The 13,783-nt window shown below is 47.6% G+C and overlaps 1 protein-coding gene across 1 annotated transcript in view; it reads right to left on the bottom strand.

Annotated features, from left to right (window-relative positions):
• Nucleotides 1-5,525: 5,525 nt before the first annotated feature.
• The window catches only part of CA3H2orf92 (chromosome A3 C2orf92 homolog), a 45,587-nt gene continuing 37,329 nt past the window's right edge, over nt 5,526-13,783 (bottom strand). The window contains exons 10-12 of the mRNA XM_086701267.1: nt 9,410-9,517; nt 7,899-8,049; nt 5,526-5,944 (exon numbers count right to left, since the gene is read on the bottom strand). Coding sequence (XP_086557393.1) covers nt 5,812-5,944; nt 7,899-8,049; nt 9,410-9,517 — 392 coding nt within the window. The 3' untranslated portion in view covers nt 5,526-5,811. The remainder of the gene's footprint in view (nt 5,945-7,898; nt 8,050-9,409; nt 9,518-13,783) is intronic.

Raw genomic sequence — 13,783 nt, 5'->3', positions numbered from 1 at the left:
GTGCTGCGTTCAAGGAAAATCAAAAGTCACATGATCCAGGGAGGGCACAGGGTATTTCCTGCGCCGAGCAGTGCCTGCCACTTGCTGGGGGAAACTGAGGCTAGCTGCAGGGTTGCACCGGCAGGCAAAGTGACAACTCCAAGAGCACCCCCAAAGCCAGGGGCGGGGAATGCCAGAAGGTGGGGGGGGGGGGGGGTAGAGCAGGGGCAGAGGGAGGCTGATCCCCAGGACTCGTGGGAAACAGGAATGCCCCTACTTCCCCCTCCCAAGGTGGCAAGGACCCAAGGCCTGCCTGCCTGCCGAACTGCTCCTAAAAGTGATTTATTTATTTCACAGGCAGGTGAAAGCTGGAGAGAGGAGAAATTTGCTAAGTAGAGCCATACCTCAAAGGTTCAGTGCACCTACTGTGTGCCAGGCATTGGGACAGCAATGACAACCCTGTCCCTGCCTTAAATGGGTCACAGGCTAGAGGAGGAGGCAGCTGAGTCAACAGGGAGATCAGGTCTGGGGCGGTGGAAGCCTGGGCACTATGTGTATTCAGAGGAGCCCCAACGCACATGGGTGGTGTCAGAAGGATTCGGAGAGGGATCAGTCATTTCACCAAGACACAGAGACAGTGTGTCTCCCAATGCCCACCTGCTCCCAGCCCACCCCACCTCGAACCTTCCCCACACACTGCACCTGGCTGATCACCACCTCCTGCTCTGGCCACACCTCCTCCTCATTCTCTTTTCCTCCCTTCCCTCCCACTCACCCACACCCATGATGACTGAGTGGCCACACCTCACATCTACTCCTTGCTGCATAGCCACTGCCCATGCTTGGTGTCCACGTCTCTTCTTCTCTCCCTCCAGGGGCTGCAAGGCCTCAGGGGGCTCTCTCCCCCACCACTTCCTTGCCCTCCTGGATGCATGGGGATGTCTTCAGTGGCTTGTCCACAAGCATGGCCTCAGGGATGGTGTGGGGCCATCCTAGACCCACAAGAGACCCCAAGAACATTTCTTCTCTGGGTCCTGTCACCCTGGGGGGTGTGCGCCCAGCCCCACAACCTGCCTCATGGTTCCTCTATGCTCCACCCCAGGCCTTCTTTCCTGAGGACCTCTCTCCAGTCCCTACTGTCCCCCCCAGTTCCTTAAATCCCCCTCTCCCCACTCAAGAAATCTTTGTTTCTGGGTTCCAGGCTGGGATACTTTTCTCCTACATATATTCCCCCCAAACTGTTTTTGTTAGAAAATTTCTCTTCCCCCACAGGCACCGTGAAACTCAGGATGCAGAAAAAAAATCTGCTTCCACACTGGATAATCCTTTCTGGAGGGAGAGAAGAATGCCCCAGCAGAGTGAGGAGAGAAGAAATAATGGCATCAGAATCACACAATCGGCAGTGATAATAGCACTTACTGAGTCCTTTACTACGTGCCAGAAAACATCGCAAGCAGTTTACAATTTAATCCATATAACCCATTTAATCCATTTTCCAAATGAGTTGAGAGAAGCCCAGAGAGGCCAAATGGCCAGGCAGGAGTGAAGCCCGGGCAGTCTGGGCCCATAGCCCACCCACTGACGGACACGGGAGAAGGAAAAGACTAGAAGGTGAGCAGGCTACACACAGAGCACCTGCAAGGCAGCAGCATTTGGGGCCTCCAGACTCTGGGGACGTCAGGCCTGAGAAGGGGACTCCTAGTCCCTGTGTGGCACTGGTTCAGCTGCCCTCCGAGCCCCTTGCGGGTCCTAGAGGTTGCTTTCTGAAACTACAGAGGCCCTGCGGTGCTCAGACTCCGTTTGAGATTGGCTTGCAGATAAGGCCATGTGTTTCGCCAAAAGGGAGTCAAGAGAGGTAGGCGGGTCTTTTGAATGTTCAGAGGAAAGAGCAAACAGATGACGGATGGAAATGTGGGCTGGGAAAATTGGGGTGCATTTGTTTGGGTCGGGTCCACACATGCAAAGAGACTCGGAAGACATTGGTGGCTTGTTCTCACGCCTCCAGGCCTTTACCATTGCAGTGTCCCAGCCTGAACTCACTTCCCGACCACCTCAACTGCCTGACTCCTCCTCCTCCTCCAGGTCCATGATTAAATGTGGGTTCCTCCAGGAAGCCTTCCAATCTTCAAATAGATCAGTGCAGGGCCTTTTGTCAGTTTCACCTGACTTTCAGGCAGGCCACACTTGGCCTCCAGAGCTAAAGGGACACCAGATCACTGCTGGGAAACCTCTGGCATTTGGGCAGGGGGGAGGGGGGGGGCGGGAAGGAATGTGGTGGTGGGAGGCTCCAGCCTGCCAGAGAGGGGTTACACCTCAGCGCAATGATCCTCAAAGGGAGGACAGTCCCCTCTCCCCCACGGTTTCTCCTGAATCCCCTCCCACCCAGCATCACCTGGGTGATCAGACAAGAGTGACTTTTATTTCCTTGTTCTTTTCTGGTTCTGCTGCTTATAGATCAGGGGGCTTGAGCAAGTTACTTGATCTCTCTGTGCCTTATTCCCTCGCATAGGAAACGGGGATGATAATCGTACCTCCCACATAGGGCTATTGTGAAAATTAAAAGAGGTCTCAAAGCAAATTCTCCATTATTGTCATCATCATTATCTATTTTCCCCATGTCTAGAGTGTGCTAGTGACTGCATGCCCAAGTGAAGCAACGAGATCCCCTTGCATGCTCCAGGGGCAGCTCTCGACACCCCTTATAAATAAGTAATCCAGCACGGTTTAAATCAAAAGAGAATTGATTTGCCACACCAGCCATATGCTGTGCCCTTCCCTGGGGGTCATCGAATGGCTGGCTCCTTTTTTTTTTTTTTTTAATTATTTTTTTAATGTTTATTTCTTTTTGAGAGAGAGAGCGTGCGCAAGCAGAGAAGGGGGGCCAGAGAGAGAGGGAGACGTGGAATTGCAAGCAGGCTCCAGGCTCCGAGCTGTTAGCACAGAGCCCGACGTGAGGACTGAACTCACAAACCGCAAGATCCCGACTTGAGCCAAAGTTGGCACTTAACCAACTGAGCCACTCAGGCGCCCCAGCTGGCTCCTTAAATATTCAAATCTCAGTGACACTGTTACCTCTTCAGATGGTCCTTTTAGGCTCCCTATTTATTCAGCACTGAGCACCTACTCTATGCCACTCTGTTCCAGGCACTATAGATCTGCTGTGAACAACACAGATGAAAATCTCTTCCCCCATGGAGGTGACATTTTACAGGGGGAGACAGAGAAGTAACAAACAAGTATTCCATGGAGTATGGCAGGTGGTTTCAAGTGCTAAGGAGTAAAGTAAATCAGGAGAGGGTAGAAGAGATATATGGGTGTGTGATTTTTAACAGACAGGTTAGGGCAGGCCTCACCAAGGGGCTAACCTGTGAATTAAGACTTGAAGAGGTGAGGCCCCTGGGTGGCTCAGTCAGTTAAGCGTCTAACTTTGGCGCAGGTCATGATCTCACAGTTTGTGAGTTCGAGCCCCGTGTCAGGCTCTGTGCTGACAGCTCAGAGCCTGGAGCCTGCTTTGGATTCTGTGTCTCCCTCACTCTCTGCCCCTCCCATATATATATACACCATTTATTGAAAAAAGGAGGAGGAGGATAAAGAATCTATCTCTCAATTTACCCAGCAAAAACTCCAACACAGTTCATTGGCTGAGTGAGATCACATGTCCATCCCCAAACCTGTCCCTGAAGCCAGTGGATGGGATGTGAGAGTGGCTTAGGACAAGGTAACATACCTCACACCCACCACATTGAGATGGGGGAGAAGAACCCAAGGGAAGTCAGGAGCTATGGCTCGAAGGAGGAGAAAGGATGCTGGGCAGGCAAAGAGCCAAGGTTTTGCAGAATAATCATAATAGCTAAGATTCACTTATTCCTGTCTATTAAGCACTACTATGTCTTGGCCCCAGCAAAGATGCAATGCTCACAACCACCCCACGGAGTAGGTTAGCCCCATTTTACAGATAGAGAAATTGAGGCCAAGAGGAAACTGAGGCTTGAGATTTCACAGCTAGTAGAGCTGGCTACTACTCTGGGAGCCCAGAGCCTCCACAGAACTCAACTGTGAAATCCCCTGTGCTGTCTGGTGCCCGCCCCTCATCAAGCCAGGGTTCAGGTTGGCTAAACCAACCACTGAGCTGAAGGCGGAAGTCCCCAGCATGAGAGCAGACTCAGAACACAGAGGGAGACACTTCTCTCATAGAGAAAGAGGTAAATGAAAAGGAAGGCTCCCAGTGGGCCCACAGGCAATGAGGAGACCACTGGCAGAAGCTAGAGGTGGCTGACCCTAACTTGTTCCTCACATGGAAGCCTGAGGTGGGGGTGGGAGGTCAACAGGGGGGTGGGCTGCCTCTCCGTTCTAGGGTCCTAAGAGGTTGGGATGAGGATAGGATGAGGGTGGGGGTGCAATCTATCAGTAGCTCAAGGAAGAATCTGGTATTTATGGTGTGCCTGCTGTATACCTAAGCGCTGACAGCCTCCTCTCCCTCCTTCCAAGCTCAAGAGGACACCAGCAACCTACTACAGGGAAGGCTGCTCTACCTGATCTCCATCATGTCCCCAGCACCCAGCACAGTGCCTGACATATAGCAGGTGCTCCATAAATGGTCCTTGCTGAATGAACCACCTACAGCACTGTACAGGAGGTAAATTCCAACCCCCATGGCAAATTTGAGGAAACTGAGGCTCAGAGAAGGTCAAGGTAGGACCAGTACTGGAGTCCAGCTGGGCCCAGCTTCCCAGGGGACCATGTGTGGAAAGTATCTGGAGCTGTGAAGCCCCTCCCTCCCTCCCTCCGTGCTCAGTGGTGACACTGTTGGGGGCTTGGGAGGATGTTGCCCTGCCAGCACAAGACAGGCCCAGGGCTCTCAGAGCCCCAGGACTCCTTGCCCACACAGGACAGGCAGCCACCTTTGGGAATCTGAGCTACATGTGCCCTCAGACAGCCCCATCAGCTGCCCCCCACCAAACCTGACATGAGCAGGCATCTCTCACAGTCTGTGTTTAGAAGGGTCCCTTCCTATAGTCAATGGCCCAAGTCCAAGTTCTCAGAGCTTGGAAGAGTTTGGTTCAAAGAAAGAATAGCATGCTTTTTGTTTGGGGCATTTTTTTTAAGGGTTTTTTGTTTTTGTTTTTGTTTTTGTTTTTTGAGGGAGAGAGAGAGAGCAAGAGCAGGGGAGAAGCAGATAGAGAGGAAGAGAGAGAGGCTCCATGCTGTCAGCATAGAGATTGATGTGGGTCTCAAACCCACGAACCATGAGATCGTCCCCTCTCTCCTGACCTCGCCTGCCAGCATAGGTTGCCTGAGCTACACTGGCAGCCTCACTCCTGCAACACCAGGTGCCGCCCCCTCCACCCCTCTCCCCCCTGGACCCCGTTAGCAATCAGAGTGTAGAGGCCTCAATCCACTACCGAAGAGCTTCAGCCAGCTGCCTGCCCTGTCTTCAGAAGCCGGCGAGGACCGGGCCTGCTTCCAATATCTTCGTTCGCCTCATGTATTTTGATATTGTCTACGTATTTGGTGTTCAATTAATATCTGTTCAATGAATGGCTGAATCAGAGAATCAATGCTTTAATAAATAAATACATCCATAGCTTGAAAGGGTTTGTCTTTGGGCAAATGTGCTAAGTCTCCCGCACTAGCCATTAGTGCCATACCACCCTGTGAGCATCCTGTGGTGAACATTTGTTTCTTGGTCCATTCGAAATTGAGATGAGAAGGTAAACATTTTGCAGAGCACATCTCACAGCCAGAAATCCAAATGCCTCTCCATGGTGTTGGGATTGAGAACTGCCTGGCATTGCAGCGTTAAGTCCTGGTTTGGTGGCCCCACCACTTGGCTTAGACGCAGGACTTGGACTTCAACTGTTTCTGTTTTCCCTTTTGTTTTCTGGGGTTCTTTTCTTGATACTTTTGCCACCAAGTCTTCCCATTCAGTATAAAAATATTATATGTCATGTTTGCTGGAGGGTATCTAAAACAAAATGCAGAAAACCTTATTGCACGATTACATGAGTAGGAATTCCTACTGTCAGCTCATTGGGTGGTGGTAGAGGCTGATGTTTCTGCAGGGTGGGGATTCTACTTCTCTTTCAGAAAGGCTTGGGGTGCCTGGGGGCTCAGTCGATTAAGTGTCTGACTACTGATTTCAGCTCAGGTCATGATCTCAGGGTTCATGAGATCAAGCTCTGCATTGGGCTCTGTGCTGACAGTGCAGAGCCTGCTTGGGACTCTCTCTCTCCCTCTCTGTCTGCCCCTCCCCTGCTTGTGGTCTCTCTCTCTCTGCCTCTCTCTCTCTCTCCTTTTCCCTCTCTCTCTCGAAATAAACTTAAAAAAAAAAAAAAAAGGAAATCTACTCATGTGTGAAATTCATTTTGTCTCTGGACACCCAGAAAGCCTCTGGGAAATTCCTTTCCCTTCACTTTCTGATAACTAACACAGGCTCTTGACAGCTTTAATTCACCTTTATGGGATGGAGCCACAGTCTTGACCACTTCTTCCTATAGCTCCAAGAGGCACAGAAGGGAAATGACAAATCCAATGGACAAATCCAAGCCCCAGTCAGAATTGTGAGATGGGTCAACCTCATTTCCAGAAGCTCTTTAAATCTTCCATCTCTAACTTCTGCCACATTCCAGGCCCCCCTTTCACTTCAGGGGACCCACTCCTGTCTCAGAGGAGAAATCTGGATGTGAGGTGATAGTGGCTAGCCTAAATGGTTTGCCAGTCCCAAGAATGTTGGCTTTTAAAAGAACCCCTTTAGGGGTGCCTGAGTGGTTCAGTTGGTTAAGCCTCCAGCTCTTGATTTCAGCTCAAGTCCTGATCTCATGGTTCGTGAGTTCAAACCCCCCATCAGGTTCTGTGCTGATAGCACAGAGCCTGCTTGGAATTCTCTCCCCCTCTCTCTCTGCCCCTACCCAACTCATGTTCTCTCTCTCTCTCTCTCTCTCTCTCTCTCTCTCTCTCTCCCTCCCTCCCTCAAAACAAATAAACTTAAAAGAACCCCTTTAAGGAAAGCAATGTCACTCTTGTGGGTAAATTTAAGTACCACAGACTCAGAGTTAGGGGGAAGGCGTGGGCAGAGGGATGGAAACTTCACCTTCCATGGCATGCCACAGCCCCCTTTCTCTGTGTTCAAGCTGCACACACAACACAGTGTTAGGCAGGACCTGAGAGGTCTTGGGAAGCTGTTTTCCCTGTGATGAAGAAGCGTGTCTCAAGGGATGCAGATGAACACACAAAATTTCAACATGCAGTTACTGAAAATGCATAATCTTATAAGCCATTTATTGTCTCATGCCTACTCAGGGTTACGGCCACTGTGCTGGAATCCTCTCATCCAAGAGATAATAGACATTTTTAACAAGTGGTACAGACAGCCACTGACTAGTCAAAGTGGCCACCATCAGAATGGAGCCCTGGAGGGCCACTGCTGGGCCAGACATTAACCCTTCATTTGCAGGATCATGGGAAAGACTGGAAAGTCTGTGGGAGGTTCTGGGAAGGTGCTGTTTACCAACCAATAGAGGGATCTTTCAATATTCTAACAACCAGTGTAACAGCCAAGTATCAGCCCTGTGCTCATCTCCTCCATGGCTTCATCCCTCTCTGCCTTCATATGCCTATTTTCCAGTCTTTCAGCCAGTCTTTGTACCATTTCCTCAGTAGGTGTGGCCTAACCTACAGGAGTCTTTAGAGGTAAGCGTGGTCCAAGCCAGGAATTGCAATACTTAGCTGTGCATCAGAACCACCAAGGCAGTGTTAAAAACTGACAGCCTGGGTCGTCTGTATTCTATGAATACACAACCAGGCTTAGGAGTCCCTGCCTTCCTCCTAACTCCAGGATCAGCAGGAAGATCTGGGGCAACCTCATACAAATACCCATGAGTTCTTCATGGGTAGGAAGGTGGGACTGAAGAGCCACTCACAATGGCTTTTTCCTACTGATGTATGCAGTCAACACCAGTAACAACAACACTGTGACCACGAGGATTCCCGCCACCAAGGCAGCAGCAATGATGATGTTCCTCTGGAGGAAGTCCAGAAGCTGCACACATGGTACATCCTTATTTTGTGTATCTAAATGAAAAGACAAATGGCAGAGTAAACAGAAAGAGACAACCCCATACAGAACTGCAGGGACAACTTGTTAGTTCTGCTTTTAGCAGAAATGAAAACCTTAGCAACTTAAGCTGCTGACTCCAGAAGTCCTCTTGGGGAAGAAGCTGGCTTTGTTTAGGAAAATACACTCATAAGCTTCTTGCCAGTGACATGAGATGCTGTTTGGTGGTGGAGGTGAGATGCCGAGGCTATGAGCTGGCAAGCAGCAAAGCAACCAAAAAGAAGGAATGACTAAGCACAGATTTCAGGAGGTGAGAATAATAGAGGAGAGGTCAGATGGAAGGGATGGAAAGTTCTACTGTGATGGCCATTAAGAACAATGGAGTCAAATATTCAGTTTGAAGTTGCCCCCCATTGCCCTACCCTCCCACCTTCAGGAAGTTCTCCCATATACATAATCCACCTCATGTGAGTACGTTTGGGGGAATTTCATGCACAAGGTAAACATGATGCCAGAGATGATCTTGACCTCTTATGGCATCTAGGGACTTGCAGAAATCTTGAAGGTAGATTCAGAATGCCACTGAGTGTGGGCTTGGAAGCACAAGGCAATCTTAGCTGAGACCATCGCTGACATCAGGGACTCCTAAAGCTCCTCCACTCCATTTGTAATGTGACCAAAAATGGAATCAGGGAAATGGGGTACTGAGGCTCCATGACAGGACCGGGATGGTTTAGTGTGGAGAACCACTGAGGGGGGCCCAGCAATGCAGGCAGGGAGATGCTGGTCAAGGGCCATCTTGGGTTATGGGGAGAAAATTGGAAATGTCCAACTTCCCACTTCCGTGTATGCTGCAGCAAGAGGCAGCACCACCAAGGAACTCTAAGGGCTCTGCTGGAATAAGTCAGCATTTAATTTCTTTGAGTTAGAAAGTGACAACCAGGTATACTTTTGATAACAGGAAGCTACATGGAGGGAGTGTGGGCTTGGTACCTGCAATTGTCATGACAGGCAAGTTTCTACCTGTACTGAATGGGCCCAGGTTATCCAAGGCTGAATATTAGGGACTAGGTTAATATTTGGTTTTCATCCCTCCTGCTTGTTAGAAAGCCTCTATGTGCAGTAATGGCAGAGGCTCAGAAGACGATGCCCATGTTACAAATGAGCAACATAAAAGTAGCATCTTCTTGCAAGGGTGGTAAAATTCCCAGAGTTAGTTTAATTCATATTTTTTCATGGCAGATTGTATGCTTTTGTGGGAAAATTAAAGGTATGCTGACATCTACTCTGTTAAAATACCATGAAAGGCAAACAGATGCATTCTGAAGTTATCCGTATTTAAGTATCTTATTTAGCTTACACTATATAGATTATTACCTGTCCTCACTGCTTCTCGAAGTGTTTCATTATCTTCAGTACTAAATTGCTCATTTATATCCCTGCTGAATAGAAAGGATTTTCTATTCCTCTTCTCTGAAACGTGACCTACAGAAGGACAAAAAACAAAATGTGTTCATCTAAAAATAGCCAATGGCCTGTGATTAGTTCTATTTTTTTAAGATATTGTTTTGGGGGCACCTGGGTGGCTCAGTTGGTTAAGTGGCCGACTTTGGCTCAGGTCATGATCTCACAGTTCGTGGGTTTGAGCCCCGCATCAGGCTCTGTGCTGACAGCTCAGAGCCTGGAGCTTGCTTCAGATTCTGTGTCTCTCTCTGACCCTCCCCTGCTTGTGCTCTGTCTCTGTCTCTCAAAAATAAATAAACGTTAAAATTTTTTTTAATTAAAAAAAAGATTTTAATTTTTTATTTTTCTATGTTTTTAAAGTAGGTTTCACACTCAGCATGGAATGGAGCCCAGCGTGGGGCTTGAACTCATGACCCTGAGATCAAGACCTGAGTTGAGATCAAGAGTCAGACACTTAACCAACTGAGACATTCAGGTGCCCCTAAGATTTGATTTGATTTGATTTGATTTATTTTAGAGAGAGAGAGAGAGAGAATGTGAGCAGGGAAGAGGAGCAGAAAGAGAGAGACAATCTTAAGCAGGCTCCATGCTCAGCATGCAGCTCAATGTGGGGCTCAATACCACGACCCTGGGATCATGACGTGAGCCAAAATCAAGAGTTGGACACTCAACTGACTGAGCCACCCAGGCACCCTCCTAAGATTTTATTTTTAAGTAATCTTTATGCTCAACATGGGGCTCAAAATCACAACCCTGATATCAAGACCTTCGTGCTCTACTGACTGAGCCAGCCAGGTTCCCCTGATTAGTTCTATTTTTATGATAAAAACAACTTCCGCTAGAGGCTCAGTCAGTTGAGAGTCTGATTCTTGATTTTGGCTCAGGTCATGATCCCAGGGTTGTGGGATCGAGTTCCACATCAGTCTCTACACTGGGTGTGGAGCCTGCTTGGGATTCTCTCTCTCCCTCTGCCCCTGTCCCAGGCTTGTTCTCTCTCTCTCTCTCTCTCAAAAATAAATAAAACTAACTAAATAAAATAACTTCCTCTAGAATCAAAGTGAGGAGTTAGGAAGAATTTTGGAGAAAAGTCCAAATGTATATCAGTGTTTTGTTATTATTTTTTAAATCTGACAAATTCCTGGGTGACCCACCTGTAGACTGAGGCCATGGTTCTCACACATGAGTGTGCATCCAAATCACCAGGAGACCTTAAAAGATCAATCATTGGGTCCCACCCTTGAGTTTCTGAATCAGTAAGTCTGAGGAGGCCTGAGAATGTGAATTTCTCACAGACACACCCCCCCCCCAAAGTAACACTGATGCCGCTGGTCAGGGACCACCTTCGAGAACCTCGAGAAAATCTTTCAGTCAGTTGCTGACCCCTCTGACTCAAGTTTCCCACTAGCATAAGATAGAAATAATAAGACCTACTTCACAGATAGCATAATGCTCATGGAAACAGTTTATAAACGACCAAATATTATAAAAATGTTTCTTAAATTGCAAGGGCAGGGGCGCCTGGGTGGCGCAGTCGGTTAAGCGTCCGACTTCAGCCAGGTCACGATCTCGCGGTCCGTGAGTTCGAGCCCCGCGTCAGGCTCTGGGCTGATGGCTCGGAGCCTGGAGCCTGTTTCCGATTCTGTGTCTCCCTCTCTCTCTGCCCCTCCCCCGTTCATGCTCTGTCTCTCTCTGTCCCAAAAATAAATAAACGTTGAAAAAAAAAATTTTTTTTTTAAAAAATTGCAAGGGCAAGACAGAAAAATGAACTACACTGAAATATGCATTTATTGGGAGACGGGCTGCAGAAAAGTTTAGTAGAAACAGGCAGCATTGAAAATCAGAAATATTAGCATGCTAACTCTGCCATTGGCTATCTTTGACTCATTTGCATATGAGACCTTGTCAAAGGTCCTGAGTGAGTTTAGCTTGGAGAGGACTAGGAAACTGGGAGAGCTGTCTTTGCCCAACACAAGAATGGCCCTGGAAAGGGGTTAGGAGATGTTCTGAGAGGTTCCAGGAGCAAGGCAGAACCAATGGGTAGGAGCTCCAGAGACACATGGAGACTAACAGTTTAGCACTTAGAAAGTAGGGCTATTAAAAAGGGAATGAGGAAGAGTGAGAAGTAACAAACCCTGTTGTCCCCAGAAGTCTTCAAGGCTGGGGCCTCCCAGGCCCAGATGCCTTTGACCTGAGAGGCATTTTTGACTTGAGATTGGTGAATCTGCCTTAGCCTAGTTCTCAAAGAGGTGGGAATGAGGCAAAGTGGTTAACACTGGCAGGGTGTGTGGTAACAGCCTATTGAGGTCTTAATTATTTCTGGGGAAAGAGAGAAATGTGTTCCTTATTCAATCTGGCTTAGAAAAGAGAAAAAGTTCCCAACTTAACATGAGTCATAATTACTTGACTTTGGAAATGTTAGGCTGTCAAATCAGAGTCAAGAGATAAACAACCACAGATACACAGAAAACTCTGAACAATATAGAGTTAGTGATTGAATGGATTGAATTTGCCTTTTGCTCTTTCATAAAGGTGTAAAAAAGATAGACTTATCACTTAAACACAAATTTTTACTTTCCTTGTCTCTGTTCCACAAAAAACAAAACCATAATTAAGAACCACTGTCTACACTTATCATCAATATGGGTTGTGATTTTGATCATTTGTTGGATTTTTTTTTCTGCAGGACAAAATAAGCACAATCACCATGTTTTATCAAATACAGTCAGTTTCCAAACTTCATTTCAACTGTAGAAAGCCATTAACTATGAGAGAAACAGCAGCCCATTATGGGAGAAAGCAAATCCCCACATCCATGATGCAGACTCAATCCCAGTGCCAATCAGTCACATCCTGGGCCTGGTAAAGTTGTGTTCGATGAGCCCAGAACCAAGAAATTTTGGCTTTGTGTTCAGGGAAAAGTTGAAGTCTTAAATTATAATCTCTCTCTCTCTCTCTCTCGCTCTCGCTCTCTCTCTCTCTCCCCCTCTCTCTCCTAGCATTGAAATGAGACTTTGATTGGTTCTATTAATAGCATCTTAGTGTTGCACTGCTAACCAAGAACTAGGTTCCTTTCAGCAGAGCTAACATCCATGGTAGCTTGAACTTGCTGCACACCTGTGCACACTTTTTACAAGACTTTACTTCTCAAAAAAATCATTTCTTCACCCCTCTTCCTACCCAACCCTTTTTACCATTAATTTTTAGGGGGAATGGTCCCTTTTGCTAAGGAAAATTTGTGTGGTCTGGATTTCTTAGTCCAGCAGAATAGCATCAGAGCAGCTCCTGGCCTCTGAAGAGGGGCCTCGTCAGCCTCCTTTTCTGGTGTGATGGGACCTTCACTATGTCTGCAGGGGTTTCTTGGGTCTCTTCTCAATTCACTCTCTCTACTCAAAAACCTTAGTAAGCAGATCTGCCTCTCTTTTGTCGTCCCAAAGCTCCATGCAAATACAACCTGAAGCACTTTTTAAGTACTTTCCATTTTAGTATATTTATAGCTAATAAGTACTGATGACACTGACTTCCTATTAGTGGTGAGCACTTGGAGAACACAAATGCCTTTTTCAACTCTCTACTCCTGGCACAGCATCTCTCACTGGGTAGGAGATCAATAACTAGGTCTTGAGTGAGAGAAGGAATCTTGAAGACTCTTGACTACAACTTCATGAGAGACTCTGAGCCAGAACCACCCAGCTAAGCCTGATCTGTCATCCAAGATTGCAGTCATTTGACGACTGACTGGCACCAAAGGGTCTGCTTCCAAGATGGCTCACTCACAGCTGAGTGAGAAGGCCTCACCTCCTCACTGGCTGTGGGCAGCAGGCCTCAGTTTCTCACCACAAGGGCCTCTCCTTAAGTGAGTGGACACTGCTGGAATGTCCTCACAACATGGCAACTGACTTTCCCCAGAGTGAGCAATTCAAGAGATAGCCGGGCAAAAACCACAATGTCTTTTATGACCTAATCTATGAAGTAGCACACCCTCATTTCTGTCACGTTCTACTCATTAGAAGCAAGTCATTAAGTCCAGCCTGCCCACACACAAGGGGTGGGGGATTAAGCCCCACCTTTCAAAGGGAAGGCTATCAAAGAATTTGAGGACCTATTTTAAAACCACAGTAAGAAATGAAATTCCAAAGAAGACAGCTGAACAAAGGAAACATTTGCTTATGTCCACATAAACATAAGGACTTTTTAATCAGCTGCCTCCGGTTTTGTGGATGGAGAGAAGTGACATCCTTACAAAGGCATCTACACTCTGCAGGAAGCCTGGACTCAGGTTTATGACCC

This window comes from Puma concolor, chromosome A3 (genome assembly GCF_028749965.1).
Source record: "Puma concolor isolate L17-30 chromosome A3, mPumCon1.1.hap2, whole genome shotgun sequence".
NCBI lineage: Eukaryota > Metazoa > Chordata > Mammalia > Carnivora > Felidae > Puma > Puma concolor.
Note: the sequence above shows the minus strand (reverse complement) of the source record. Positions and strands in the feature narration are given on the sequence as shown.